This window comes from Perognathus longimembris, chromosome 13 (assembly GCF_023159225.1).
Source record: "Perognathus longimembris pacificus isolate PPM17 chromosome 13, ASM2315922v1, whole genome shotgun sequence".
Classification (NCBI taxonomy): domain Eukaryota; kingdom Metazoa; phylum Chordata; class Mammalia; order Rodentia; family Heteromyidae; genus Perognathus; species Perognathus longimembris.
In genome coordinates this window covers 16,303,936-16,328,832 of record NC_063173.1, presented here as the reverse complement: position 1 = coordinate 16,328,832, position 24,897 = coordinate 16,303,936, and the positions used below count along the sequence as shown (strand labels likewise).

The 24,897-nt window shown below is 53.1% G+C and overlaps 1 protein-coding gene across 1 annotated transcript; it reads right to left on the bottom strand.

Annotated features, from left to right (window-relative positions):
- Positions 1-5,060: 5,060 nt before the first annotated feature.
- On the bottom strand, positions 5,061-24,687 carry Tub (TUB bipartite transcription factor). Its single transcript, XM_048359948.1, has 12 exons — positions 24,448-24,687; positions 17,669-17,720; positions 17,119-17,281; positions 13,577-13,720; positions 12,285-12,452; positions 11,275-11,393; positions 10,765-10,962; positions 10,387-10,499; positions 9,514-9,631; positions 7,612-7,710; positions 7,226-7,397; positions 5,061-6,776 (listed from the first exon to the last, which is right to left on the bottom strand). Exons 1-12 carry the CDS (start codon positions 24,483-24,485, stop codon positions 6,643-6,645), a joined length of 1,518 nt encoding a protein of 505 aa, XP_048215905.1. The 5' UTR covers positions 24,486-24,687; the 3' UTR covers positions 5,061-6,642.
- Between the last annotated feature and the right edge of the window lie 210 nt (positions 24,688-24,897).

Genomic DNA, 24,897 nt, shown 5'->3' with positions numbered 1-24,897 from the left:
AGACATCTGAATCTTGTTTTCTTCATCTGTAAAATAAGGGTAGTAAAAGTCCAGGGTTTTAAGCATTAAATTATCAATGCATATAAAATGGCATAATTTCTAGATTATGTATAATCACTACCTTTTGGTACTATAGTTTATACTGATTGAGATATGGATCCCAAAGTACAGGACCACAAGGGAAAGAAAGTAATTTTTGTGAAAGTAATTTCAAGGAACTTCCACATCCAAGTGGGCAAGGAATAGAAAGGATGTTTTTTTGGCAGAAAGAGTAGGGTTGGCAAAAGCAGTGGTTGTGAGAATATATGGATGTTCAGGCATTTTTATGAGGCTGGTATGTAAAATGCTGGATAAGCAACTCTTTGAGGGGTGGAAACAATTCTAGTCAGAAGTACTAAGCCCTCATGATGGCTCTTGCCTACCGTCTATCTTGGTCTTTTGTTATTAGGCTATATTACTGTAGAGTTATATGTCAGAAGTTTTGGGGCTGGGAATATGACCTAGTGGCAAGAGTGCTTGCCTTGTATACATGAAGCCCTGGGTTCGATTCCCCAGCACCACATATATAGAAAACGGCCAGAAGTGGTGCTGTGGCTCAAGTGGCAGAGTGCTAGCCTTGAGCAAAAAGAAGCCAGGGACAGTGCTCAGGCCCTGAGTCCAAGACCCAGGACTGGCAAAAAAAAAAAAAAAGTTTTATTGTATTTCAATTTAGGGTTTAGACAGTCTTTTTAAGTTTTCCAGAACTATTATATCTTTAGGTGATATTTATCTTCAGGCCCCCAAATCATGAAACTGGCTTTTGTTGTCTTCATATCCTAGAGCCAGGGGCAGAGAAGAACTTGATAAATTACATGACAGTAGGTCTGAAATTACCTCAGAATGATGGAGTACACAGTCATACCTCTGGAAAGTTAGTTTGCTTAGGAAAGATAGTTGGCTTAAGAAGAACCAACGACATCACCTGGGAGGGACCATGCTTGGTAAATCAGGTGAGTGAGCCCGCCCAGAGAGCCCTTCACAAGAAAAGCATTTTGTTAGCTTCCGAAGTGGTGTATTAAGCTTCTAGAAATAATAGCCTGTGAGAATCACATTCTTTGGCCCTTCTATGGCTTAAATGATTAACTTAAAGCTCAAACTAGAACACTTTGGGAAAAGGAAGCTTTAGTAGTAATTATCCACCAAGATAATAAATATTCACTAGAACCATTCCTGGACACATGACTAAACAAAGAAAAACCTCTTTTCTTTTTAGAATATCCTTCATACAGTCTTTTCCACAGAGGCCACAGGAGATAGGCCATGGTTCAGGTAGGGAATGCCCTTGGTCACATTAAAAGTCTCAATCTGGAGGGATAAGCCCCACTTATTATCACACTCTTAAATCTACCTTTGATCTAGATCTGCTTGTGGTCCATAGTGAATCAGTTATTCAGTAATGTTGGGGAAAAACATGAACAAATCTGTGACTGCCTTGGCCATTAACATTTGTCAGATATACTGGCCTCTTGCCATTTTCTTTATACAGAGACTGTTCCTTAGAGAATCAGTTTCCTTGTGTGTGAGTTGAGACTAGTATTTACCCCTCAGGGGGTAAATCGTTAGGATTAAGTGAGATACTATTTTTAAAGTGCTTCAAGTATGTTAAGCATGATGCTTAGCAATAGAATCATCACTGTTTTCCAGCCCTGTGCTTCTGCATTCATTGGTCATATCTGACACCTTCTAAGTCTACCCTTGCAGTAAGTAGCCCAGGGTCATTTGGTAGTCTCTAGGCCAGCTTTCAAGTGTGTTTCTAGCTACACTATAGCCTCCTGTCTTCTTGGCTTCAGATCTTCCACAGGGTGGGAAAAATTAAACAGGGAGACTGAGCAAGGCCAGAAGTCAAGTTGCTGAGTCTTCCTGTACTGTTTGCCAGTTGAGCCCAAAGGCCTTTGGCTCCTATAGCCCTGTGTGGGTGCTGTGATTCAGGCCTATAAGGCATACTTGGGAACAACTAGAACCACCAACCAGGTCCTTCCGATGACTGAAGAGGACTACTTAGTATTTCCTAACTTCACTATTTTCCCACTTTTCCCCACCTCTCATGATCCTTAAACTTGAAGAGCACGGAGAATAGACTGAAGTGTTACATGTCACTAGTTTTAAACAAGCTATGCCCCTTTTCATACTGCTACCCACCCACATAACCACTTGAAAGCCCCAAACACTAAATGGTATTATAATATTTTTTAGGTGAGAGGCTAGTAGGTAAAGTGGTTGGTCCATGCCTATAAGCCCAGCATTTGGGAAGATGAGACAGAGTTAGAGGCCTTGCTTGGGTGACATAGTAAGATAAATTTTAGAGATGTTTCCCTTCTGGTATGAAAAAAAAAGACACAGTAGTGTTGAAATGATTCAAATTTAATTTGTTGGTATATGTCTGTACTTAGACAAACACTAAATTCTATAACATACATAATGTCATATGGGAAAATACCAAGTTTTTCATTGCACATACCAATAAATAAATACATTTACTTCAGAATACCAAAAAGTTTATTCAAAAAGTCACTTAATAAAAGCACAGTTTTGCAAGTTTGTCTAAAACTCCAGATAATTTTGAACAAAAATAAAATGTCTGACCACTCCAAAATAGGAAAAGACAATCTTGTGCAAATAGACATACACATTCTAGGCATTGTGAAAACTGGCTAAATATATGTTCCCAGCAAGACAGATGTTACCCATCCTAAGCAAGCCCCTCTGTCACCAAGGACCAAAGGGGCTAGAATTGACCTTTCCCTTCTACGTCATCCTAAGTTGCTCTCTAGAAAACTCTAGACCTCAGCCTCATCTTCAGCTCTGCCTGGACCTTGATAAGGGGAAGGAGAGACAGAAGGGAGGAAAGAGGGGTGTGATGTCTTTCTTAGGAAAGAAAGAAGGCACAGTGATGAGCTAGAAAAGGTAGTGATGGAAGCAAAGATTATCCTTCATTCACCCCGAATCCTACAGCAGGCTTTGACAGGCTAGTATTTTCCCTTTGTAGCCAAAGAAACAGAGATCTTGGTGTTTACTCAAAAACATATCGCTGTTAAGTAAAACAGTATTCTCTGGAAGACATCTTTGCCTTTCCACTTTGTTAAAGAATTTAAAAATCAAACCTGTCCTCATACTTGTCTTCTGCCCCTAACAGAAAAATGAAAAGTGGAGGTATAGAAGGATGTGTGACCATCAACTCTTCCCTTGGCCTGTTCCTGGGGTGGTACGAGTTCTACAGGCAGGGCAATCAGGCCCCAATCACAGTGGTAGAAGCCACAAGAAAGCACTCATTCAGGTCTGGAAAAGTGTGCTCTGAGGGCCACTTGGCACATGGGCAGGGAGTTACAGAGAAGGGAAGGCCAGGGTTAGTGCCATAAAGGAAAGCCAGGATGTCCACCTAGGAGAGAGAATTTGTGCTTGCATAGCAGAGCCAGCCATGGCTTTTCCCAGTGTCTCCCCTCACTGCTGACCCCCATCTGAGCAAAGCATGGATCTTTTGATTTGAAATCAACCATCATTAAATTTAGAACCACCTCTAAATAAATAGTAAGTTTATGTAGAGAGGTGAATTTCCTATTTCTAGAATGAAGGAAACTTCCTATGCAATCTTGTTGTCCAACTTATCACTGAAGTAGACTCTTAAAAGAGTCTTTTCGTCTGTTATTATCACACTCCCTGGCTCCCAACGCCTGTGCTTATCATGGGTCTGAATATTGACCTGCTTTCCCTGAACAAGTGTGGTTTATAAGGCACCGTCACTAAAATATATTCAGATTCATCTAAAAGTATGACAAACCAGTTTTTTCACGTGATGCCAAGTTGGAACTGAAAGACTTCTTTGACGGTCTCTTCCTACTCAGAACCTCAGGAAAAAGAGCTGGTAATTAATTCCTCAAGTTGACTTTTTGTTCAAGGAGCATGAAATGAAGGGGTAGAATTCACAGGTGATTATAACTGCCTCCTCCTCCTTTCCTACTTATCCTTGCAAATATGATTTTAAGGAACTTCAGTTGCTTGTTTGCAGATTGCCCTTTTCCCCACATACACATAAACACGCAGACACACACAGATGGACACAGAGCACCTTAGAGCCAGAAGGAAAGAAAAGCTAGACTTTTGAGAGGAGCTGGGGAAGTGATTTTCACCATTCTGCAGAGGAACCATTTTGGGGCAGAGTATGAATTTAGGGGTGCAGAGCCATAAGCAGTTACAGAGGAGCTGCCTAAGGTCTCAGCTTCCTAACACCCTTAGGAGCAACTCATTCCATTACCAATTCACTACCCAGTCACAAACCATCTGGCCAGAGGTATGAAGGACAAGAACTCGGGGACCAGGGACCTCATAGCTCTGGAGCCCATGGGCTAGTGGCCACAGAGTAAGAGGTCTGGGAAAGGTATTGATCACCAGGAGTGGAGTCTTAAGCAGGTGACTCAATTGCTCTTGGGTGTCATTCAGTGTCCAACACTGGATTTGTGCTGAGGTTATCCTTTCCCAAGCAATAAAGTTCATGCCGTTTCCTGATCCTACAAAAATATCAGCCAGCTCCCTCTTTGTGCTAAAGCAGAGAGTAGAGGCCGAGAGTTTTCCATTGTGCTTCTGATTGTTTCACTGTACTACCTCTGCTGCTAGAATCAGATTGTTCTACCTTAAAATTGTAGGTCCAAGGACAGTCTAACCAGACTTTAAAGATTGTTTAGTTCCCGTCATCTCTGTCGGTATGTATTTTTTTCTTGAAACATCAAGAAGGGCTACAGTGGGACTACAGAAAGAAGGTGGTACCAGTCTTCCATCAGAAAATACATCGATTCCAGCACAGAAGGCCCTAGTACCTCTAGGAAGCAGACCATGTGAACAAATGCTGGCTTGCTGGACAGACCTCTTACAGAAATATATGGCCCAAGTGTGGTCGGATTCTGCTAGAGCAGGCGGGCCTTGCTTATAGCATTGCACATAGGGAATGAGCGCGAACTACTTCCACTGAAGCCGAAGTAACTTCTTCGCTCTATCCTATTGAGCCTCCTTACCAAGTATAACTTTGATTAAAAAAAAAATTCTACTTAGCCTTTCTAAGCATATCTACTATAAAGCAAGGTCCATTTACTGTTTGCTAGTCTCCATCTGGGCAAGAAGCCTCTGCTAGGGCAAATGACAAATAGGCAAGAGTTCAGTGTTCCCAAGTCTGCACCATGAATGGTGCCATCCAGAGAGAAGTGGCAGTGGCAGTGGAGGGAGCAGCCCCACCTGGGACAGGCAGACTGCCTGTCCCACCTGTGCAGTGGCCCTGCGAGCCTCATAGCGGGCCAGGCACAGGCCAGTCCTAACCAAACTGAACAAACCGCAAAAGAACAGCTTCCAACAGGGAACGGCCTGGCTCTCTATTGAAATGGTCTCCACTTAACCTGTCAACTCTGCTTCGAATCGGGAAGGGGATGGAGCATGCAGAATGGACTCCACTAGGTTAGGGAGCTGGAGATACTCATCCCTTGGGGGACAAGGGGAACAACAACAACAACAGAAGAAAAAAAAAACGGACTTAAAATCCTGGGCTCTTCCATTAAACAACTAGGTACCCCAGCACAAGTCCCATTTTCTCAGTGTGGTTCACCAAAAGTAGTAAGGGCCCTAACCTGCCACGTCTGATCTCATCCTGAAGTCTTTCCTCCTCACCCTGCCCCATTGCCTCCTACAAGGAACCACACACGGTAGCCCTCACCACCATGACAGCCTGACAGCAGTGGGAGCAGGTTTCCTCAGAGAGGAGATTCTTCCTGGAGCATGCCATGGTTTGAGAATGGTGCGTTGCTGGCAAGAACCGGTGACTTGTAATCCATCTATGGTTCTCGGGGGTGATTCTGGGGTTGCTCAGCCAGGAGCTCCTCGGCCCAATGGCAGGGTTCCCAGGAAAGCCCTGCTTCAGGGAGCCTTTTGAGCATCCTCCTGTAGGCCCTATCCACTAAGACATTTGGCCTTGAGACCTGTTTTCCCATTGGCCTCTGCAAGCACAGAGCAAACCTGGCAAGACAAATGAGCTAGAGTGCTAAGCCACCAGCTGATCCCACAGCCCCAGCTCGCCCTGCAATCCTGTCACTTACCTCCTCCTTCCCACCCTTAATTTGTCAGGCCTGAGTGGGGCCTGAGGGGTCAGGGTTGGCCACTCAGTGCTTTGCTACATGAAGCTTCTGTGCCTTATACACACATACACTCTGTACCCCCACCTTTGGGGATACCTGTTGTCATCTGTCTTCTGGGCCGGGAAGATGGAGGGGCCACAACAGCCCTGCTTGTGCTTCCTTCCCCCATATTCCTCTTCTGGCCTTCCCATTGGAGAGGCACCTAGCACTGCAAACATGACTGCAGCAGGGTACCCCAAAATGGAGGTGTGTGTTGATCTTGGGGCACAGAAAGAATTATTCTCATCCCTTCATACCCACTTGCTACTCCCTTGCCCCAGCAGCCGAGGCAGAGGGGCCAGTTCCTGGGTGGGTTAGGCCCGGGAGCCTGCCGAGGACCCAAGCTTCATCTGGCAGAAGGCCTATGAACAGAGGGTAGGCAGGGCTGTCTCCGCAGGCAAGGCAGGCAGGCTCCACTTCAGGCTGGGCAACCCCAAAGGGCACAAGGAGGCCTCTACTCGCAAGCCAGCTTGCTGTCGAAGCTGGACAGAGCAATGGCAAAGGCCTGCAGTGCACACAGCGGGTAGTTGTAATCCATGGTGAACACATCCTCTGCCACCCGGCCAAACTGCATGACGATGTAGTCCGCTGGGGCCGGGCACAAGCATGGACACAGAAGCAAAACAAGCAGACATGGTGGAGATAAGGAGCACAGACAAGCCACAGAGGGAAGAAAGAATGAGAAGCAGAGATGCCAAAGAAAGCCCAAAGGAGGTAAAAACACGAGTAGAAGAGAAGCATCAGGTAGCACAGGAGAGGGAAAGGTACAAACAAACAGCAGGAAATGGGGGGGAAAAAAAAGCCCGTTTTAGGTAGTGTTCTCATGCCCAGTACTCTGCTGAGCACACAGAATCTAAGGCCAGGGTTCTAAGGCTCTTCTAGGACTCTGCAGTCATTATGGTTAGGAAGCTCTTTATGTCTAATTCAGACCATATAGCCTACGTACTTGAGCACTGGCTAAGGAGCGGGTTCAGTGAGCTGCAACTTCAGCTAAGGGCCCCGGGTATCCTAGGGACAAGGAGGGCAGAAACACTCACGGTCGTTGCCATGGATGATCTGGAAGTTCTTCACAGAGGCCTGGGTGACACGCCCGTGGAAGTTGAGCACATAGGACTGTGTGTCATCATTCCAGACGGGCGTCTTGTTTTGCAGCTCAATGATGGTCTCCGTGTTCTTATTCTGCCAGCGTGCTAGCAGCGTCTCGTGCTCCTGGAGGAAAGCCTCACCTGAGCCAGGCCCAAACTTTGGCAGCATGGCCACCCAAGAGCTCTTTTCTGGGATTGCCTTCTGGGATCCCTAGACCTCCAGGACTTCCTCAGGAGCGGGAATCCCCAACCCATTCACACTGCAGTGGGAGTCCTGCCCCGGGAGTTCATGCAGAGGCTGGGAAGAGGGGGATGGAGAGGGTGGGGGAGAGACTCACGTTGCGGGGACGGATAGAGACTCTTTCGTGAACCATATTCATGCCTGGGACAATTACACTCATCTTCCGAGGCCCCTTGAAGCCTAAGACATTTGTCTCCTGGGAAAGAGAAAGAGAAGTCAGCACTGGCCACCAGCTGAGGAACTCCTGGAGATCCTTGAGGAAAGGACTGAAGATGAAGAGCTAGTGCCGCACTGCCTGCACTGGAAGGTGTAAAGCATTTCTAACACCCCCAAATCTAGCTCCTCTTGTAACTTGCATTCATGACAGCTCATTTCTTCCATTTGCTCAGGCAGAATGGAGTCACCATACATGACTCCCCTTTCTCTCTCACCCCACTTCCAGGGCGCTGTTTCTGTGCCCTCTACCCTTCATCACACCCAGAATTCCCCAAAGTCCACCAGCACCATCCCCCTGTGAGGTCACTGTGCAGCCATTAACCAGACTCCTTGTTCCTGTCCCTTTCCTGCACCTCCTCCCCACTGTGCGTGCTCAGCACAGCAGTGAGCGGTCCTGTTAAATGACGCGTCTCTCCTCAATCAGCTGAGGCTCTTCCTCTACTAGCGAAGTCTCACGCGCTTCTTCATGTTCCCTCTGACCGCCTTGCTATGCCTTCATGCCAGGCATTCATGACCTTTGCTCTGGCTGTATCCCAGGATGTAGACTGCTGTGGCTTTTACTCCCTCCACGGCATCCTTCCTGAAAGTGCACACATCTTGACATTTCATGCTCTATCTTCTGTACTTGACCTTCTTCACATTAATAACATGCTTATTTCACTTGCTTTGTTTTAGGTTTGTCTCTCCCACTGGGCTTTAGCACTATAAGAGTATACATCTGTTTACTACCCTACCCTCGGTGCCTCTAAGTACTTGAAGACTTAGGCTGCCTCTCCAATCTGGCCAGCAGGTGGCACCATGGGATTATACAAAATAATGGTTGAGTCCCAATGCCCTCCAGAAAGTGCTTCTGCAGAAACTGATGGAACCTCTATGTTGATCATTCATTGAATTGGTGTGTGGTACTGGGGTTCGAGCTAAGGACTTCAAGCTTTTGCTTAGTTTTTTGCTCAAGGATGGTGCTCTACCATACTTGAGCCACATCACTTCCAGTGTTTTGCTAGTTAGAAATAAGAGTCTCGGAGCTGGGTATATGGCCTAGTGGCAAGAGTGCTTGCCTCGTACACATAAGCCCTGGGTTTGATTCCTTAGCACCACATATATGGAAAATGTCCAGAAGGGGCGCTGTGGCTCAGGTGGCAGAGTGCTAGCCTTGAGCAAAAAGAAGCCAGGGACAGTGCTCAGGCCGAGTTCAAGACCCAGGAATGGCAAAAAAAAAAAAAAAAAAAAAAGAGTCTTGAATTTATCTTTCAATTAAGATCCTCACATCTCAGCCTCCTAAGCAGCTAGGATTATAGATAGGCATGAGCCACCAGCACCTGGCATGTTTGTTTTTGTTTTTTGAAAACTGAAGAAATGAGGTTGAAAGAGAATAAAATCCATACATTGCACTTTGGTTGACATATTTTTAGCAAGTGATCAACTCTGAGCTTCAGCTGGCTGTCTAAAGAAAACAGGGTATACCCTATAGGTGGAGCACTCAGTGGGATGATAATAAAGAGGGCACCGTGATTCATTCACACCCATTCACTGCATTCCAGAGTGATACAAGAGAAACCCAGACAAGCATCCACATTGCCTGCCTCCTGTTTGGGAGAATCTGGCCTAGATTGCAAAGTGAGCAGTGCTCCCTAGAGCTCCCCTGCTGTGGTCCGAGCCCTTGTCTCAGGCAGAACCACTGTACGCAGACGGGCTGTCCACCAAGATGGACGGGGTGGCCCCCAGATGAGGCAGCACGTCTACTTTCATGTCTACCTCAGAGACCTAGGAACCTGGGACTCACATAGCACACAGCTGCCAGCTCCTGGCGCAGGGTTCCACTTTCCAAAGTAGAGGATGATGCCTTCTGAGGGTTGACTCCATTGTCATAAACGGTGAACTTGGTGCCCATCAGGTTGGACCTGAAATAAAGGCACCCTCAATAGAGGGCCATGTACCCTCTGTTCCAAAGCATGGACTAGCTCAGAGTATGCCTCACGAGGACCCGGGCAAGTGCACTGCATTAGGCCAGGGCCCGACCTGGGCGGAAGGCGCAGTGTTTACTGGGTCCACATCTTTAAAGGTAACTCCTAAGCACAGGTCTGGACTTCCTCTCAGTAGACTCAGCACATCTCACTTCAATGAAGGAAATACAGGGAGTGCCTACGATTCCATACGTTTCTCTGGGGGAACAGTGGTGCAGTAGTACTTGCATGGGAGGTGCATAGCAGAATGAAGCCTAGAGGAACTTGGCGCCCCACAAGAATGGGTAGCTGTTCCACCAAGCCCCATCTCTACCTATGGCTATTCACTTGAATTCTTCCATCTGTACCTTGAAGTCTTCTCTTAAGCTTGTGAAATGTGATACTCAACTACCTTTTGAGGCCCGAGAGCCCCTGCGCCTTTGGCTGTGACTGCAAGACCATGGCAGCTCTTCCATGGTGGCCCGTGTGATCCTGAGTTTACTGTCTCACGTTGAGACTGTACCCACCCAACTGGGAACTACTAAGTCTACATGTGGCGGGGAGGGTGGGGGTGGGGGCGGGGCACAGACCGGGCTTCTGGGTGGATCTGACAAATGGGATCCAGCCCTGGCCTAGATCTTCAGGGCTGAGATGTTCTCTGCAGAGAGCCTACCCTGCTTCTCCCTCCCCTGCCTCATGGGGAGGGCGGGTACCTCAGTTTCCCGATGTAGCTGTCCCCTCCTCGAGACAAGTCTGTTGGGTCCACAGAGATGAGGTAATTGGAAGTTTTGCTCTTCTTTCTCTTCCTGCCTGCCAGGAGGAACACCTTGGGGAGTGGGAAAAGGGCAAGTTCAAGACGCAGCCTCTGGCCCCCCCACTCAAGGGAACCACTCTCACAAGTGACCCCCCGGCTTCATGTCCCCACTGCACCTGAGGGCACACGCACAAGCAAACACCATTCTGCAGGGCAGGCATAGAGGCTTCGGCTCCTCCACGGGGCGGAGAGGTCAGTGTTGGACTGAGGCTCCGCACGCTTGTCACCGGGCCGTCAAGCCTGCCTAGATGACAATGCATGCTCAAAAGCACCTCACCTTCTTCCCATCCTCTCGATCCAGGTGCAGGAAGTAGGTGGGGTACATGCCCCGGTCCATCCCCTTTTTGTCTCGAGTGATGCGGCATTTGATGGTGATTCCCTGGGGCGCCGGCCTCAGTCCAAACTCCTCAAGATCCTGGACCTCCACATCTGCCAGCGGCTCCGGGGCTGTTGGGCTGGGGGCTGAGGCTGCCTCCTGTGGACACAGTTACAGCCTGAGCCCCAGACACCCTAAGCAACCCAGAGTGGTGCCGGGACCCGAAGCTGTCTCACGATGTGGTGGTGGGCAATGGTGCAGGATCCCTGAGGTGTGGAGATGGAGCTACAACCCTCAGGAGTCCTGCCTAACTCCAGCCCTGCTGAGGAGAGGAGGAAGCTGGATGGGAGAAGGGCTGAAGACACCTGCGGCCCTGGAAAGCCAGCTCCCTCCCAAGTCGCCACGCTTAGACCTCCGCCTTTGGATGGGCAGTCCTGAACACTGCCTGCGCCACGAAAGCCCCTCACTCACCCTGACGGACTTCCTGCTAGTGGCAGAGCTAGGGCGGGTGTTGCTGTTCAGCTGGGAAGAGCTCGAGCTGTTCTCATCCTCATCCTCCTCTTCATCAAAGCTCATGCTGCTGGAGATGCCTGGGGTGAGCAGAGGAACAGGAAGGCATGACAAGAGGAAACCACCCCCAGAATCTAGACGGCCACATGAAGATGCATGCACACGCTCACATACTCCCACACCTCCAGACATAGACAAGGACGCATGTTCTCTCATGAGCACAGGAGCGGGGACTAGTCACGATCCTAAGGATGTATTCCCACCACCCAGTTTCAGCTCAGTCCCTACATCAGCCCCTCTCCCGTCTTATGTTAACAGGCCCACACTGAGCTGAACCTGCGACAGGGATCCTCCATTTCTGACCTTGATCTGATCTTCCTGGAGGCCTTGGCTGGCCTAGCCCATGGCCAGGGAAAAGGCCTCAGCGTTGTGCAGGGCACCCTGGTGCTTCTTTCCCTGCCGGCCCACAGACTCCGTGTCACCTGACTTCCCCCACTTGAAATGCCACCTATTCCCCAGTTGTCCCCACAGCCCTTTCTTGGGAAGCCACCTTCCGGTCAGTTCATTTCAATGTGTGCCATTCTACTGGACTTCTTTCCTCTGCTACCCTGCAGCAGGGGCTCCTGCGAGCTCATTGCTGGGGAAGCTGGGCAGCAGATTTCTAGAGGGGCCAGGGCTAGCATCTCAGCACCCTGGCCCTGCTCCTGCTAGCACAGTGTACACACATCTTTCCCCTAAATACGGACCTCCTGGGGGGAGACAGGTTGGTTACCCCAGGTGGTATTTCTTTCCCTTACTTGGCCTTAACAGAAGTTCCGGCCCCAAAGCTGCTCATCTCCGTCCGAGCGTGCCCCTCCCCCGCCACCTGGGAGAGGCCAGACCAGACACGGGAAAGCCATGCTCCTGGCCAAGGGTGCAACTGAGAATCTGGGACTGAGCTTCGGTCCCAGCCGGGCCCCCACGGGGCTCACCCTTCCTCTGCATCTTGGCGCGGAGGTCCTGCCCGCTGGGCCGTGGGCCCCCGCCGGCTGCGGTCTCCCCCTCGTCCTGGGCGTGGTCTGACTGGCCCACAGTCAGGATCTGCACTGGACCTTGGGCCTCAGACTTGTCTTCTGCCAGTGTTGCTGGCCCGCTGGTGCCTGCAGGCCAGACGCTCCTGAGTTACATCCACAGGGAGAGGAGGGCCTAGATTCTCAGGCGGGGGAAGGATCAGGGACCCTCTGCAAAACTTTTATTTATAAAACTTATTTAAAAAAAAAAAAAGACTGCTGTCGGCCTGCTTAGTGCTTGGGATGCGGGCTTTATCGGATCTTCCAAGATAAATTGCCAAGAGATGGTGTGAAATACCCCACATCCTTAAGAGAGACAGCAGTCAGCTACAAAACCAGCTACATGGTGGAGAAAACAAGATGGAGAACAAGCATCAATTCAGACCACAGTTGAGGCCAACAACCATTCATGGACATGGCCAGTGACAGTACCAGTGGCTGGTGCTTATCTTTCTCTCACATATAGACACACAGAGTACTCACACACATTTAAAAACACAGGGCCCCCTGATAAAAGGCTTTGTTAGGCAAACATTTACCTTCCGGGCAGAAGATCCCCCATCCCGTCAGCCTTCCAGCCCAAGTGGCTGCAGCTTCGTAACAAAAGCAAGGTCCCGCTCAAGCAAGCAGCAGCTCCTCTGCCTGGCTGAGCTATGCTCAGTGGTTCAGCCAGCTACAAAAGCCCATGGACCCCGATACACTACTGTCCCACAGAGGTGGTGGACTGAAAAATCACTGCCTGTGGACAGGGTTGAGGAAACAGGACATAGCCAGGACACTGGACATGGGTAGGAACCACCATCATTGCTTTCCTTGATCACTAGAGCTCTTCACTGAAAAGAGGAGCAGAGGGAACAGACCCAGGGAGTGAGAGAGATGCCCGTATTACCAAAAAGCAGGGATAGGGAATGCTACACAGGCGTGGGGCAGGCTGCCCACAGAAGCTAGAATGGCCAGAGGCTAGGAGGGAGGGAGCTCAGGCCAAGTGGAGGGCAGGAGGGAGAGGTGGTCTGGACCACGGCTGAGCTGGACTTGTGACGGTGTAGCAGGCATGTCCTCACCCACAGCCAGCCCAGGCGTTCCAGGAGGTAGCAAAGGCCCGTGGGCCAGCTGAGCAGGCCCCCTGAGTACCAGTCTGCGGTTACTGAGATTGTTCATCCCCGGCCTCGCCCACGGTGGGAGGAGGGGCCGAGCCGTGGAGAAGGTGCACGAACCTTTATGCTTTCCCTTCTTCTCTTTCCTAGAGGCCCCACCCTGGCCTCCTGAGGCGGCGGCTGCCTTGGTTCTCTTGGCTGAGGCTGGTGCGGGTGGGCGGGTGGCTCCCAGCTGCACACTGGCAAGTGAGTCGGCCTCTTGAACTGCTCAAAGACCCAAGACAGAGAAAAAAATGAGCACTCGTCAACCCGAGCTTCTGCTGCATGACAAATCCAGCACTGCCCCATGTCACTCTTGTGCCCGCAGAGCGAGGCCCAACTCATCTCCATGCAAAGATCCAGGACAGGCCACAGCCATGATGGGTAACAAGGCGGAACCACCAAAGTCCCGGGTCAGCACACTTGTGAGGCCGCGTAGGGGCGAAGCCTTTGAGAACTGCTCGGAGTCATCCCCGACGCCGCTTTCCCCCCCACCTCACCACTAACGCATCACCAGGTCGTGGAACATGGAGGAGGATACAAAGGCTGCCTCTTCTGGAAGAGACCACAGCCAGGGCCAGCACTCCAAGACCCCGGGGGAAACGTGTGGGAGCACCCACAGGAAGAGCGGCTTGGTGCGAAAAGCTACCCAGCAACGGGAAGGCTTCAAAGGTCACAGCCACACACACCGAGACCCTCAGCTACTCAAAATCCAGGAACTGTTTCAGACCGCACTTAAGACCGAGACCAACGGGGGCTGGGGATATAGCCTAGTGGCAAGAGTGCCTGCCTCGGATACACGAGGCCCTAGGTTCGATTCCCCAGCACCACATATACAGAAAGCGGCCAGAAGTGGCGCTGTGGCTCAAGTGGCAGAGTGCTAGCCTTGAGCGGGAAGAAGCCAGGGACAGTGCTCAGGCCCTGAGTCCAAGGCCCAGGACTGGCCAAAAAAAAACAAAAACAAAAAAAAAAAAAGACCGAGACCAACAATCCCCTGCATGACTGACTTCTCCATCTCTCTTCCCCTTGGCCCAACTACCCACTCCAGCCAAGGCACGGCCGAGTCCCAGCCACTCCACACCTGCTCAGTGCCTTGCATGAACCACATTCTCCTTCACCACAGGGCCCTTTGCTCTGCCTATTCCCACTGCCTGCATTGCTCTCCAGCTCAAGGAAGCTGTCCCCAACTACACACACACACACACACACACACACACACACACACACACACACACACCCCTTGGCTTCATTCCACAAAGCATAGCTATGACCATCTGCTTAACACTGTATAGACTGTGTAAGGTCTATAAGGCAGAGACCTTACCTGCCTCACCCAGGGCCCACAGCCTTAACCCAGAGCCTAATGCAAAGAGTCCTCAAGAGATGCGCAAGAAGTCAGTGGAATGTACATTAACTACCGCCAGTAGACCAAGAATTTTCACTGGGATGAACTGTGAGTTCTGCTACAGGTGAAACTCACTCGTTTTCCTTGAAATGAACCCCCCTCCCTGCATTTACCACCAAGAACCAGCAGAGGGCAGGAAGCAGCCAAGGAATGGGAGGGGTGAGACGCCAATTTCCGGGTCAGATGGCCAGGTATGCTGCAGCCTCCCGAGGCTTTGTCCACTACGCAGAGCTGGACAGAGGCTGAGCTCCACAGAAGTAGCGTGGACCTGACAGCTGTCCACAGGCCTCCAGGCGGAGGCCCTACCTGGTCTGAAGTCTGCAGGCAAACAGTAATTGGCTGAGTTTGGATCCTAGAACATACTGCAGTTTCTTCGGTTTTTGAAGCCCTAAGACAGACCCCCCTTCCTCCATTTTATAGTGGAGAAAAAAGACCAGGAAAGGGTAAGCGACTTGCTCTCACTGTCACTGAAGTGAGTAGGTAATTGGTAATGGCAAGACAGAAACTGACTTGAGTGGCGCACGTCCCTGGAAGGTGTTGTCTCTTCCGGCAGCCTTGGCCCACAGTGCCTAAGAAACATCTGCCAAATACCTGCACACCCATGACCCCCTTTAAGGCAGGGTCCCCAAATTTTGAGTGTAAACTCCCACCTTATATGCAGCCCCCATGGGTCGGGTGCCAGGCTCGGCAGAGCTGGGACTCTGATGCCCACCTGGTAGCAGGCTAAGCCCCACGGGACCCAGTCAGTGGCCGCCCTCCCCGCAATGTGCCACCGAGAGCAGAGGAAGAGGCTGATGGGGAAGGGTGAGATGAAGCCAGGGCTGTGTGTAGCAGCCTTTCTTGAGGCAACCGGGCTGGGGCCCCATCCCTCTCGTGCAGAGCCTCTGAAGTGGGGTAGAGACATACCTGGTACAGCCCAGGATGCTGAACTGGGGGTACACAAAAGAGAATTATGAAGGAGCTGCTCTTTGAGGAGGCAACACAATTTGGTAGATAGACCACCTGGAGTCTGACAAGACTGGATCAAAGTCTAGCTCCATGGCTCCCTAGCCAGGTGCTACAGGCAAGTTGCCCAAACGTGGGGGACAGTGAAGATGAAGTCAAGATGCAGTATCACACCCAGCGTCATGCTTCGTCCTGGCCAGTGCTTACAGGAAACCTTCATCACTGGAAATGAAGAGTTTCCTCAAGAATCTACATGCCCTTGAAGGGGACCAAGCTTATACAGAATGCAACGTCACAACATAGGCACTAGACCAATAAGACCCATGTGAGTGTAAGGATTGTGTCAGCAGATGTCAGAGGAGACACTAAGGCATGGAGGGACAGGGAGGCCAGCAATTAGTTTGCTGAGGTGAGCAAACGACCTGTAGTTCCATGGCCGGAGGCTCCAGGTCTGAAAGCAGCTCCCTACAGAGGGGAGCACTACAGTTGCTTAGGTTCTTCCTCCCTGCAAAGCCAGATGCTACCGTTGAATGATCCCTGAGTAAACACCTGCATGGCCAACACTAGCCCAGCAGGGGGCAGTGGTGGCTGTGTTTATCTATGTCTGTTTATGTGTATGTCGGTGTCTCCTCCAATCCTCTGGCTTGGGGTATCAGCCAGGAGGGAATGTCTGGGCACAGGGATATAAAGGAGTCACCCCCCCTGCCCCCGCCCCCGTCCCCGATGAGCTGCGGTGTTTCCTGAGTGTGAGGCTGAGGTGAGGTTAGTGCAGCTCTGAAGAAGTCCTGAGCCAGGGAGAGGAAACTGAAGGTGAGAATCCAGGCCGACAGAGGGCGGAGAGAGCTCTGGGAGAAGGAAAGAGGTTTTGTCTCAGGAGGTCCTGGCCTGTATGGGGCGAGACGCTGAGGAATGGCTTCCTCTGAGGAGAGAATGGGGGGCAGGAGAGGGGAGCAGGAGTGTTCTACTGTCAGGAGCTGCCTCCTGACTGAGGCAACCAGTGACATGTTCCACGTCAGACACCGACCTCAGAAGGGTTGGATCTGTGAAGGTGTCGCCTTCTGGTCCCCACAGCTGGCTCAGGAGGAGCCCGTGGGAGCATACTTGCCAGTCCAAGATCACGGATCTTGGCATCTCTTAAGCTGCTGCACTCAGCTGTCCGCCTGGGCTGGGAGCCAATATTCAACCTGCCTGGACACACTGGGGCCGGGGATGGAGCAGTGACAGACAGACCGCAGCATCCTCCGGGCTGCTGCCGGGGTGAGGGCCGGTCTACCTTGATAGCTGGTGCTGCCGCTGCTGCTGAGGTAGGACTCCACCAAGGGGGCTTGCTCCTCGGACTGCCGGGCCCGCCGACTCCGGGGCCGCCCATCGGCGTTGGCCTGCACCATCAGGGGCTCCTGGCGCTTCTTCTTCTGCTTCTGCTCCAGCAGCGCCCGCTACAGAGGCACAGGGTAGGCATGGGGGTGGGAAGGGGGGGAAGCTCACTCACTACCTCTACCAGAATGGGGCTGGGTTCCAGAAATTACAGCAGCATCCCAAGCTCCCTCGGTGCCAAAGTCTCTAGGAGATTTGGGAGGGGGGGATCCAGGAAAGGGTGGCAAAACTCAGCCCAGGTGGCTGCCTTGGCAGGCTGCCAGCACAGAGCCCACGCCCCCACAAGCAATGGCTCTGGCTGCTTGCCTTGGAAAGGCCTCAGGTACTGGGTTAATGCAGAGCACCAGCTCTCTCCTCCCCGTCATACAGGGAACCCAGCAAGGAGCGACAGCGCCCCCCTGCCCTCAGAGACCCAGCCCAGGCTCTGCCCTTCCGCCACCTCCACTCACCTGCCGGTCGAGCTTCTGCTGCCTCAGGTTGCTGCCCTCATCATCTAAGACACTGCAGAGGAGAGAGGGGGATTCAGGGCTGCCCGTGAGGGGCCAAGATCTGGCCCAGAGCCCACCACTCCCATGGTGGCTCCTGAGACTCTGTGAGCCCATGCGGGGGGAGGGAGGAAGGACTACCACCTGGAAACTAATGCCAAACCAAAGGGCTGGGGTGCCTTTCTGGCACCCTGGGAGCTTATCCCCCTGGGAGGACCCACTTTCCCAAGGGGATCTCAGCCAGCCTGGTCCCACTTAGGATGGGATGAGACCCTCCTCTTAGATTCCTAAAGCAGGGCTCGGCTGCAATAGGATACAGGAGAAACCCAGTCAGAGGCATCCCTAAGCCAGGTCCAGGGCTGGCCTTCGGGCCTGGGGGTCTACACCTCCAGCTGCCTCTGGGGATCCCACCAGTTTCCACCCCCCCCACCACCCTTCCCCTTTCTGGGTCCTCTGGGGATGATGTCCTCCCCACCCCAAACGCTTGGCTCTTGGGCAGGCAGAGTGGAGGCACTGGCACCCTCCCCGCTGAAAGGGCACAGAGCATCCTCTGCAGCTGGGAGAGAGAGGCTAGGAAAGCAGCCAGTCCCCAGGGCGGGTGGAGATGACTGCAGGGTGGACACACAGGTGAATGAATGCACAGCCATTCCCTGGCCGTACATACGGCACAGGCAGCACTGGGAGGGGGGCATCAAACCTAGGAACCCCACTAGTTGTATCTCACCTAAACTCGCATTGCCTCGTGGGAAGGCAGAACACTTAGCTTTCTTGCTAACCCAACATACTTTAAGCCCAAATTCTCCAAAAGCCAAGGTCAAGATGGCTGCATGGGGTCGAAGGAGTGCCTCAGGATCTGGGCTCTGGAAACCCTATTGATGCCCCCCCCCCAAACCAGACCCCCGAGTGGCAAGCTACGTGGAAAGATGTGTGTGAAGTGGGTTTGTGGAGTGGTATTATAGAAGTGTGTGAAGGGATCCACCCATGTGCACACACACACGGACTTGACTGTGTGAGAAGCGGGTGTGCTTGTGTGAAGAAGAGTACAATGTACAGGAAGGGAAAGGGAAAGTCAAATCACTCCACGGACAAGACACAGCCGCTTCTGTCTTCTCACGTCCACCTTTGGAAGCTAGATTGCTATTGATCTACACGCCTCTTAAACTACTCTCATCTCCAAGGGAGCCAGCCAGAGGGTGGAAGGAAGTCCGCCCATCACTGATCGCCCGTCACCCACCTCTAGCTTCGTCCACCACCTTCCTGGCCACAGATGAGGTATCTTTTGAAGTGGCCCCTTTCCTGCGGGCCACTCTGAACCGGAGTCTGAACTATGACAAGGGACCTGGGTACCAAACAGCCCAGCAGCCGGAGCACAGCAGGAAACACTGCCTGAAGATCGGCCTCTAGGCCTCAGCCTTGCTCCATCGGCCCGGCTGCCTGAGAGGCCACAGCTGCACAGAACCCCCTCTCCAAACATCTGAGCTGGCTAAGACCGCAATCCTCACTAGGGAAGGCACTCCCCACAGGCTGGGAGGCTGCAGTGAGGGCCTCGAAGAAGGATCTAGAATCCAATGCACCAGTCACTGGCTCAGAAGGTAGAGTTGGTTTCCTTTGTGGGAGCAGGATACGCCATTTCACAGCTTCCTGGGATGTCACAAGTGACACTCTCAGAAGACAGTGCCAGGGACAGAGGCGGCCACCTGGGTCCCCTCCATCAGCGGTGTTGACTGAGGACAAAGAAGATGCTTTCTATGACGCTGACAGAAACTTCGAAAACGGGACACACGTTTTCTGAGTTTAGAGGTGAGGAATGCAGCCGCAAGGCTTTGAGACTCCACAAGCCTCAGCTACTTCAGGCAGGCCTGGAGAGCTGCCCACCTCCTTCCTCACTCATCACCACAGAACTGCAGGTGCACAAAAGGGAGGGTTACCCAATGCAGGGAAGGCAGCTAGGGGCGAGCAACAGTCACTAGGTCCAACAGAAGCCATCCAGGAGGCGCCCGGAGCAGACACATCACTGCGGAAACCATGCCCTAGGACAGCGGCAAAGCTGTGCGGGGACCACCATCCCACAAGTACCCGACAGCGACCATCATTCCTTCTGGGAGGGTGTTCCTGACTACGGAACAATGCAACCAAGCCCATCTCTCTCCCTAGGTGGGGGGTGGGGGGGACCCTGGCACCAAGCAGCCAGTGGGGAATCATGTCAACCACGATGGCTGTCTCCAGGGAGAACAGAGCAACCCCCACCCCCACCCCACCTCACCCCCGCCTCAGCAGACCCAGCTCCCCTCTCCGCCCCCACCCAGCTGGCCCTGCCTTCTCATCTCCACGGCAGCAGGCAGCACCGGTCCCAGTGTGTCTGTGTTCTCACCAACACCTCCCGGCCTGCCTCTTTCGGATGGGCATCGTTCTAGGTTGCGCTCAACGATAGCCATACAAGGAGACATTAATGGCTTCTTAATGACTCGGGCTCCAATTGTGGAATCGCTGCCAAATCCTGGCTGCCAGCTGCAGCCCAGCCAGGAGATTGGGAAGGAGACAGAGCACTGATGGATGGGTCTTCCAGCTGACCCTGGCGGTTCCTTCATTACAGTTGCCTCCCTAGTCATTTCCCCCAAGTCACTGGAGTGCCAGAGGAGTAAGCCAAAATTAAGCAGAGGACAAGAGCTCAGGAGCTCCTCTGCTGTAGGCTGGAAAAGCCAGACATGGCCAACGTATTTAAGAAGACTGTTTCCATCCTCCTCTTCCAGTCTAGCCTACAGGCTCCAGCGAATGCACCTATGCTAGCCAGAAGCCAGGGGCAAGAGCTAGGGACAGACCCAACCATTGTATCCCCTCCCGCGCCTGCTCTGCCGGGTCATTTTCTCTCACGCTTTCCACTCAGTCACACTAGGCGTTGCCTCTGCTGGACCCAGGAATGACAGACATTAAGTGGGCCGGGAGGCGAGGACGGGCCACCCATATCCGGGCAAGTCCCAAACTGTGGCTTCCGTTGCCTAGCAGCTGGCTGAAACGTGGCAAGGCTGGGGGGCTGATCCAGAAGGGGGAAGCCTACATTGCTCACGGGAGTTCCAGCATCTCAAGACGGGCTGGTCCTGCCCAAACATGTCAGGTGTAGTAATGCCACTGGGGAGCAAGCCCCAGAGTCAATACCCCCTCGCCATCATGTTCTTCTGCTTTGCTTTTTATTTGTAATTTTTAAAAAGCAAATGCCATGAATTAATTAGTCTAGGGCTCAGCTACACAAATGGATACCATAAGCCACAGCTGGTGAGCTCTATAGAACAAACAGGAAATTGGGAAGTTGCTAGAAGGAATTGCCAAAAGTAAAGTGGTGGGTCGAAGCCTTCAGAGTACTTCTGAGCAAAACCTAGCCACAGAACCAAACTAGTTGGGGAGTCATCTCTTTCAATCACTAATCACACTGCTCCCCAGAGAGCAGTGTGCAAGGGGTAGACCAAGAGGAAGGGAGCCAGCCAGGCTTAGGGTCAACCCGACGAAGAACTGTCCACTGCCATAGACCGCTGGCGGAAGGCACTGGGCAGGGCGGGCACAGGGAGCACTCACGCGGAGCTGGAGGGTGCGGGGCTCCTCCTGACCTGTGATCTGCAGGCATGCCTTGCCGAGCTGGGGTCTGGGAGGCCCCACGGCGGGGTGAGAGGGCTGCATCTTCCTTCCGGTGAGCCCAGGTGCAGGGTTAGGAAAGTGGAGGAAGCCCTAAGCATTACCTGGGGTGGTCACTGGGACTCAGGGAAGACAGCATCTTTGCTGAGAACCACACAAGGTCCCTGCTCTCAAGAGATTTATGTATGACTGCGTGGGAGAAACATCAGGCAGTGGATTCAGGACCATGCAGCGAAGAGCGCTGAGTACAGGGGCAGACAGCCAGCAACTGCTTTCAGCACAGTTCTGCAATACACCCACTGCCACAGGCCTTCTGGGGCTCCATCCATCCCAACTTAGAAAAGCTTTCAAGTCCGGCATTCCATATTCCTCAAGAATACAGGTACAGAGAATCTGGTAGAAGTATAAATTATTGGTAGTGATAGAGGCAAAAAAAATGATTTCAATTCAACTTTAGAAATGAAATGCTCTTTCCTTTTTAAACCAGATGAGGCGAATCCATGACCATTATACACTGCTACAATTACCCATGCGAAGATGATCATCAACTATCACTGCTCTGAAGAAAATAAGCTGAGCCCATGGAATGCAAGATGTGAACATCACAGGGGGAGGAGAAACCCGCCAGCAGAGCTCCTAAGAGGTCGGCTGATTCCTCTCCCCACAAACTAAACGCCACATGCCAGTTCTGACAGGCGGTGACATTAAGGAAACTTCATGCTAGGCAACGCATGTGCACACATGCTGCCCTCCCCCCTCCCCACATGCAAGCAAACTGCCATGTCTGTCTTCTGTCCTAGTTTCCTCAGTGATGAGACAGGCCTGCGGCTTTGGCTGCCATCAGCAGCCCAGTTCACGCAAGGGAATAAGAATCTACATCTCCCCATTGGGGAAGTCAATATTCCAGGTTCAAAGCTTTCCCAGGCTCAGTGCGGGCTCGGAAAGATGGCATGGAGCAGGGGGAATCTGCAACTTGTGACTACAACCTACCCACCACTGGACACCTACCCTCCCTGCCACAGGGGACGGGAATGGGGGAAGTGACAAGGGAACAAGGGAAAAAAGCGAGGGCAGAGGGGGTACAAGAGTACCAAGCTGTTCATCACATCGAGGCTTCCGGAGCGGCAGGATCTGGCGCTCTGGGTTGAGTGTGGAAGGGAGAGTGGGGAGTAGTTGTGCTAGGTCACAGGCCAATCACTCCCTGCAGGATAACAGTACCCAGGGCACCAGCTGTAGCCGAGTCATTTCCCAGAGACAATCGCTACCTCCTTCACACCTCCCCACACTGAGGCAAATTTTCTCTATACAAAGGCTCTCTCTCTCTCTCTCTCTCTCTCTCTCTCTCTCTCTCTCTCTCTCTCTCTCTCTCTGTCTCTGTCTCTCTCTTATGTTGCCTTAGCCTTTGGCTCAAGCTCCCTGAGAAAAGCTTCCTTGAAACATAACCTAGCCTAGCCCGGCCTCCAGTATGCCATCATCCCCATAGCCATAGTGCTGCCTTCCCCACCATCCTGACATCTACAACTACCCCCTCCCCTTCTAGAAGGTTCCTCAGCCCTAGTTTCAAGAAACATCAGAATGCTCCAGAGAAGATCTGGGCCCCCGGCTTGGATGTCTGTTCAGGGCAGTTACTCTTTTGAGTTAGCACTACCTCAGCCCTCAGCTCCCTGTGAGACTGCAGTGTAAATGCACGTCTGCAGAAGATCCTATAGTGACTCATGTGAGCATGTATGTCTATGTCTGCGTGTGTGTGTGCGTGTGTGTGTGTGTGTATGTGTTGGTGGGGACATGCAAAATAACCTGGAAATCTCTGAAGCCCCCACAGAAGCTGAGATGAGAGGCAACAATTCTTTTCAAGAGAAACCCAGGCCAGTTGCAGGTGATGGTCTGCAAATAGATCTGCCTCTAACAAGCCTCAGGCGGTTTCAGCTGGTTTCTGTCTCAGATTCTGTCTGGACACTCTTGGAAGAGCCTGTCAGTGAATGGAATCAGGCCCCTTCCAGAAAGCAAGGCGGTGTTACAGAAAAGACCCTGAGGGTCTGGTCCTGCGGCCGGTCAGCATGCGACCCTGGGTCAGCTATAAAAAATGGGTCTTGGCAGTCCAGCACTCTTTTTACACACATGCCTCTCTAGGAAGCCTAGAGACAGTCCTGTAGCCCATGGCAACCATGGAGCCAATAGGTAGCCAAGGATCTGGCGCTGCTATGGCGATCTATGTACGCTCTTTCCCTGGTAATGGAGAGGATGGAGCAGAGTGGATGGTGAAAAGGCCTGCACCCGTGTGAAGCGAGGCACACTGCCTCCACCTCCCTCCCCCGAAGAGGAGGACCCGGGCCTTCCTTGGGTCAGGCCACAGCACGTGGGAACAGGAGGTGGGCTTCCCTGGGTGCCTCTGAGCTCGTCAGCGCTCCTGTGCATGCGAGGGCACTTCCGATGCATGGGGGGCACGCTTGTTAACCAGGTAGATGACCGAGTTTCCCAAAGATACTTGGCAGAGAGTAGTGTCAGGTATGCAGGGTGTGTGTGTGTGTGTGTGCGTGCAGACATGCAGGTATGCACCCGTGGGCGCTAAGAACCGGTGATCACAGAGGTCGGTGCACGTGTATGTGGGCAGCCATGTGATCTCGGTTCAGAGTGGCTGGGAACCGACCAGCGGGCGCATCTTTCGGTGAATGCGAGGACGTCTTGTGGGCACCAACGTGCGGGTGGACCGGTGGGGAGGGTGGGTGGGTGGGTGGATGGATGGATGGAGGGGTGGGTGGATGAATGGAGGGGGGGTGTGCACACAAGCCATGCAGGTGTGTGACCCACCGGGCCTAAGAGGGGCTCACAGCCTCCTTCCACAACCCCCCCCCCCCCAGCGGAGTGGTGCTGCTGGATCCAACCAAGCCCAGAGACACTGCCGCCACCCCCCCCTCGCCCCGTCCCCCGCTTCCCGCAATTCGACCAGCTGCGGGGAGGGGGTGTGGGGCAGGGCAGGCGGGCTCAGACCCCCGAAGTTTGGATAGAGAGGGAAGACCAGCGCCTCCCCCTTCCGCCCTCGGCTTGTACGGACGTCGCCGCGGATCGTGGGCGCCCTGGTCGTCGGAGGGTGCCGGGCCTCCCCCTCCCCGCACCCGTACCTGTAGGGAATCCAGTCGGAAAGCGGCTTGGAAGTCATGTCTCTCGGGGGCGGGGCGGCGGCGGCTCCGGTGCGGGCCCGGAGGGGCTGGCGCGGGGGCCCTGCTCAGCTCCCGGGCCGCCCCGGGCCACATCCTCCCGGGCCGGGCCGCTGGGCCCCACCGAGGGCCGCGCTGCACGCCAGGGCCCCGGCCGCGGGTTCCGCGAAGCGGCTGCCCGTGCGGTGCGGTGCGGTGCGGCGCGGTGCGGGCGGTGCGGGGCGGGGCGGCGCGGCGCGGGGCGTTGCGGCGGCGCTGCGCGGAGCGGTGCGGTGGGCGAAGCGGCGGGAGCGCGCGAGGCCGCCGCGGGCGGGAGCGCGCGTGGAGCGGGGCCGCCGCCCGCCCCGCCCCGCCCCGGCCGCCCCTCGGCGCCCAGGGCCTCCCCGGCACGCTGCGCGGCGGCGGCGGCGGCGG

Excerpts from the sequence above, each read along its gene's own strand:
- Tub (XM_048359948.1), bottom strand. The coding sequence starts at position 24,485 with ATGACTTCCAAGCCGCTTTCCGACTGGATTCCCTACAG. Across the intron at positions 9,632-10,386 it reads AGCTACATCGGGAAACTGAG|GTCCAACCTGATGGGCACCA; the intron begins GTACCCGCCCTC and ends CCTTTATTTCAG. Across the intron at positions 7,711-9,513 it reads AGCTGGCAGCTGTGTGCTAT|GAGACAAATGTCTTAGGCTT; the intron begins GTGAGTCCCAGG and ends TCTCTTTCCCAG.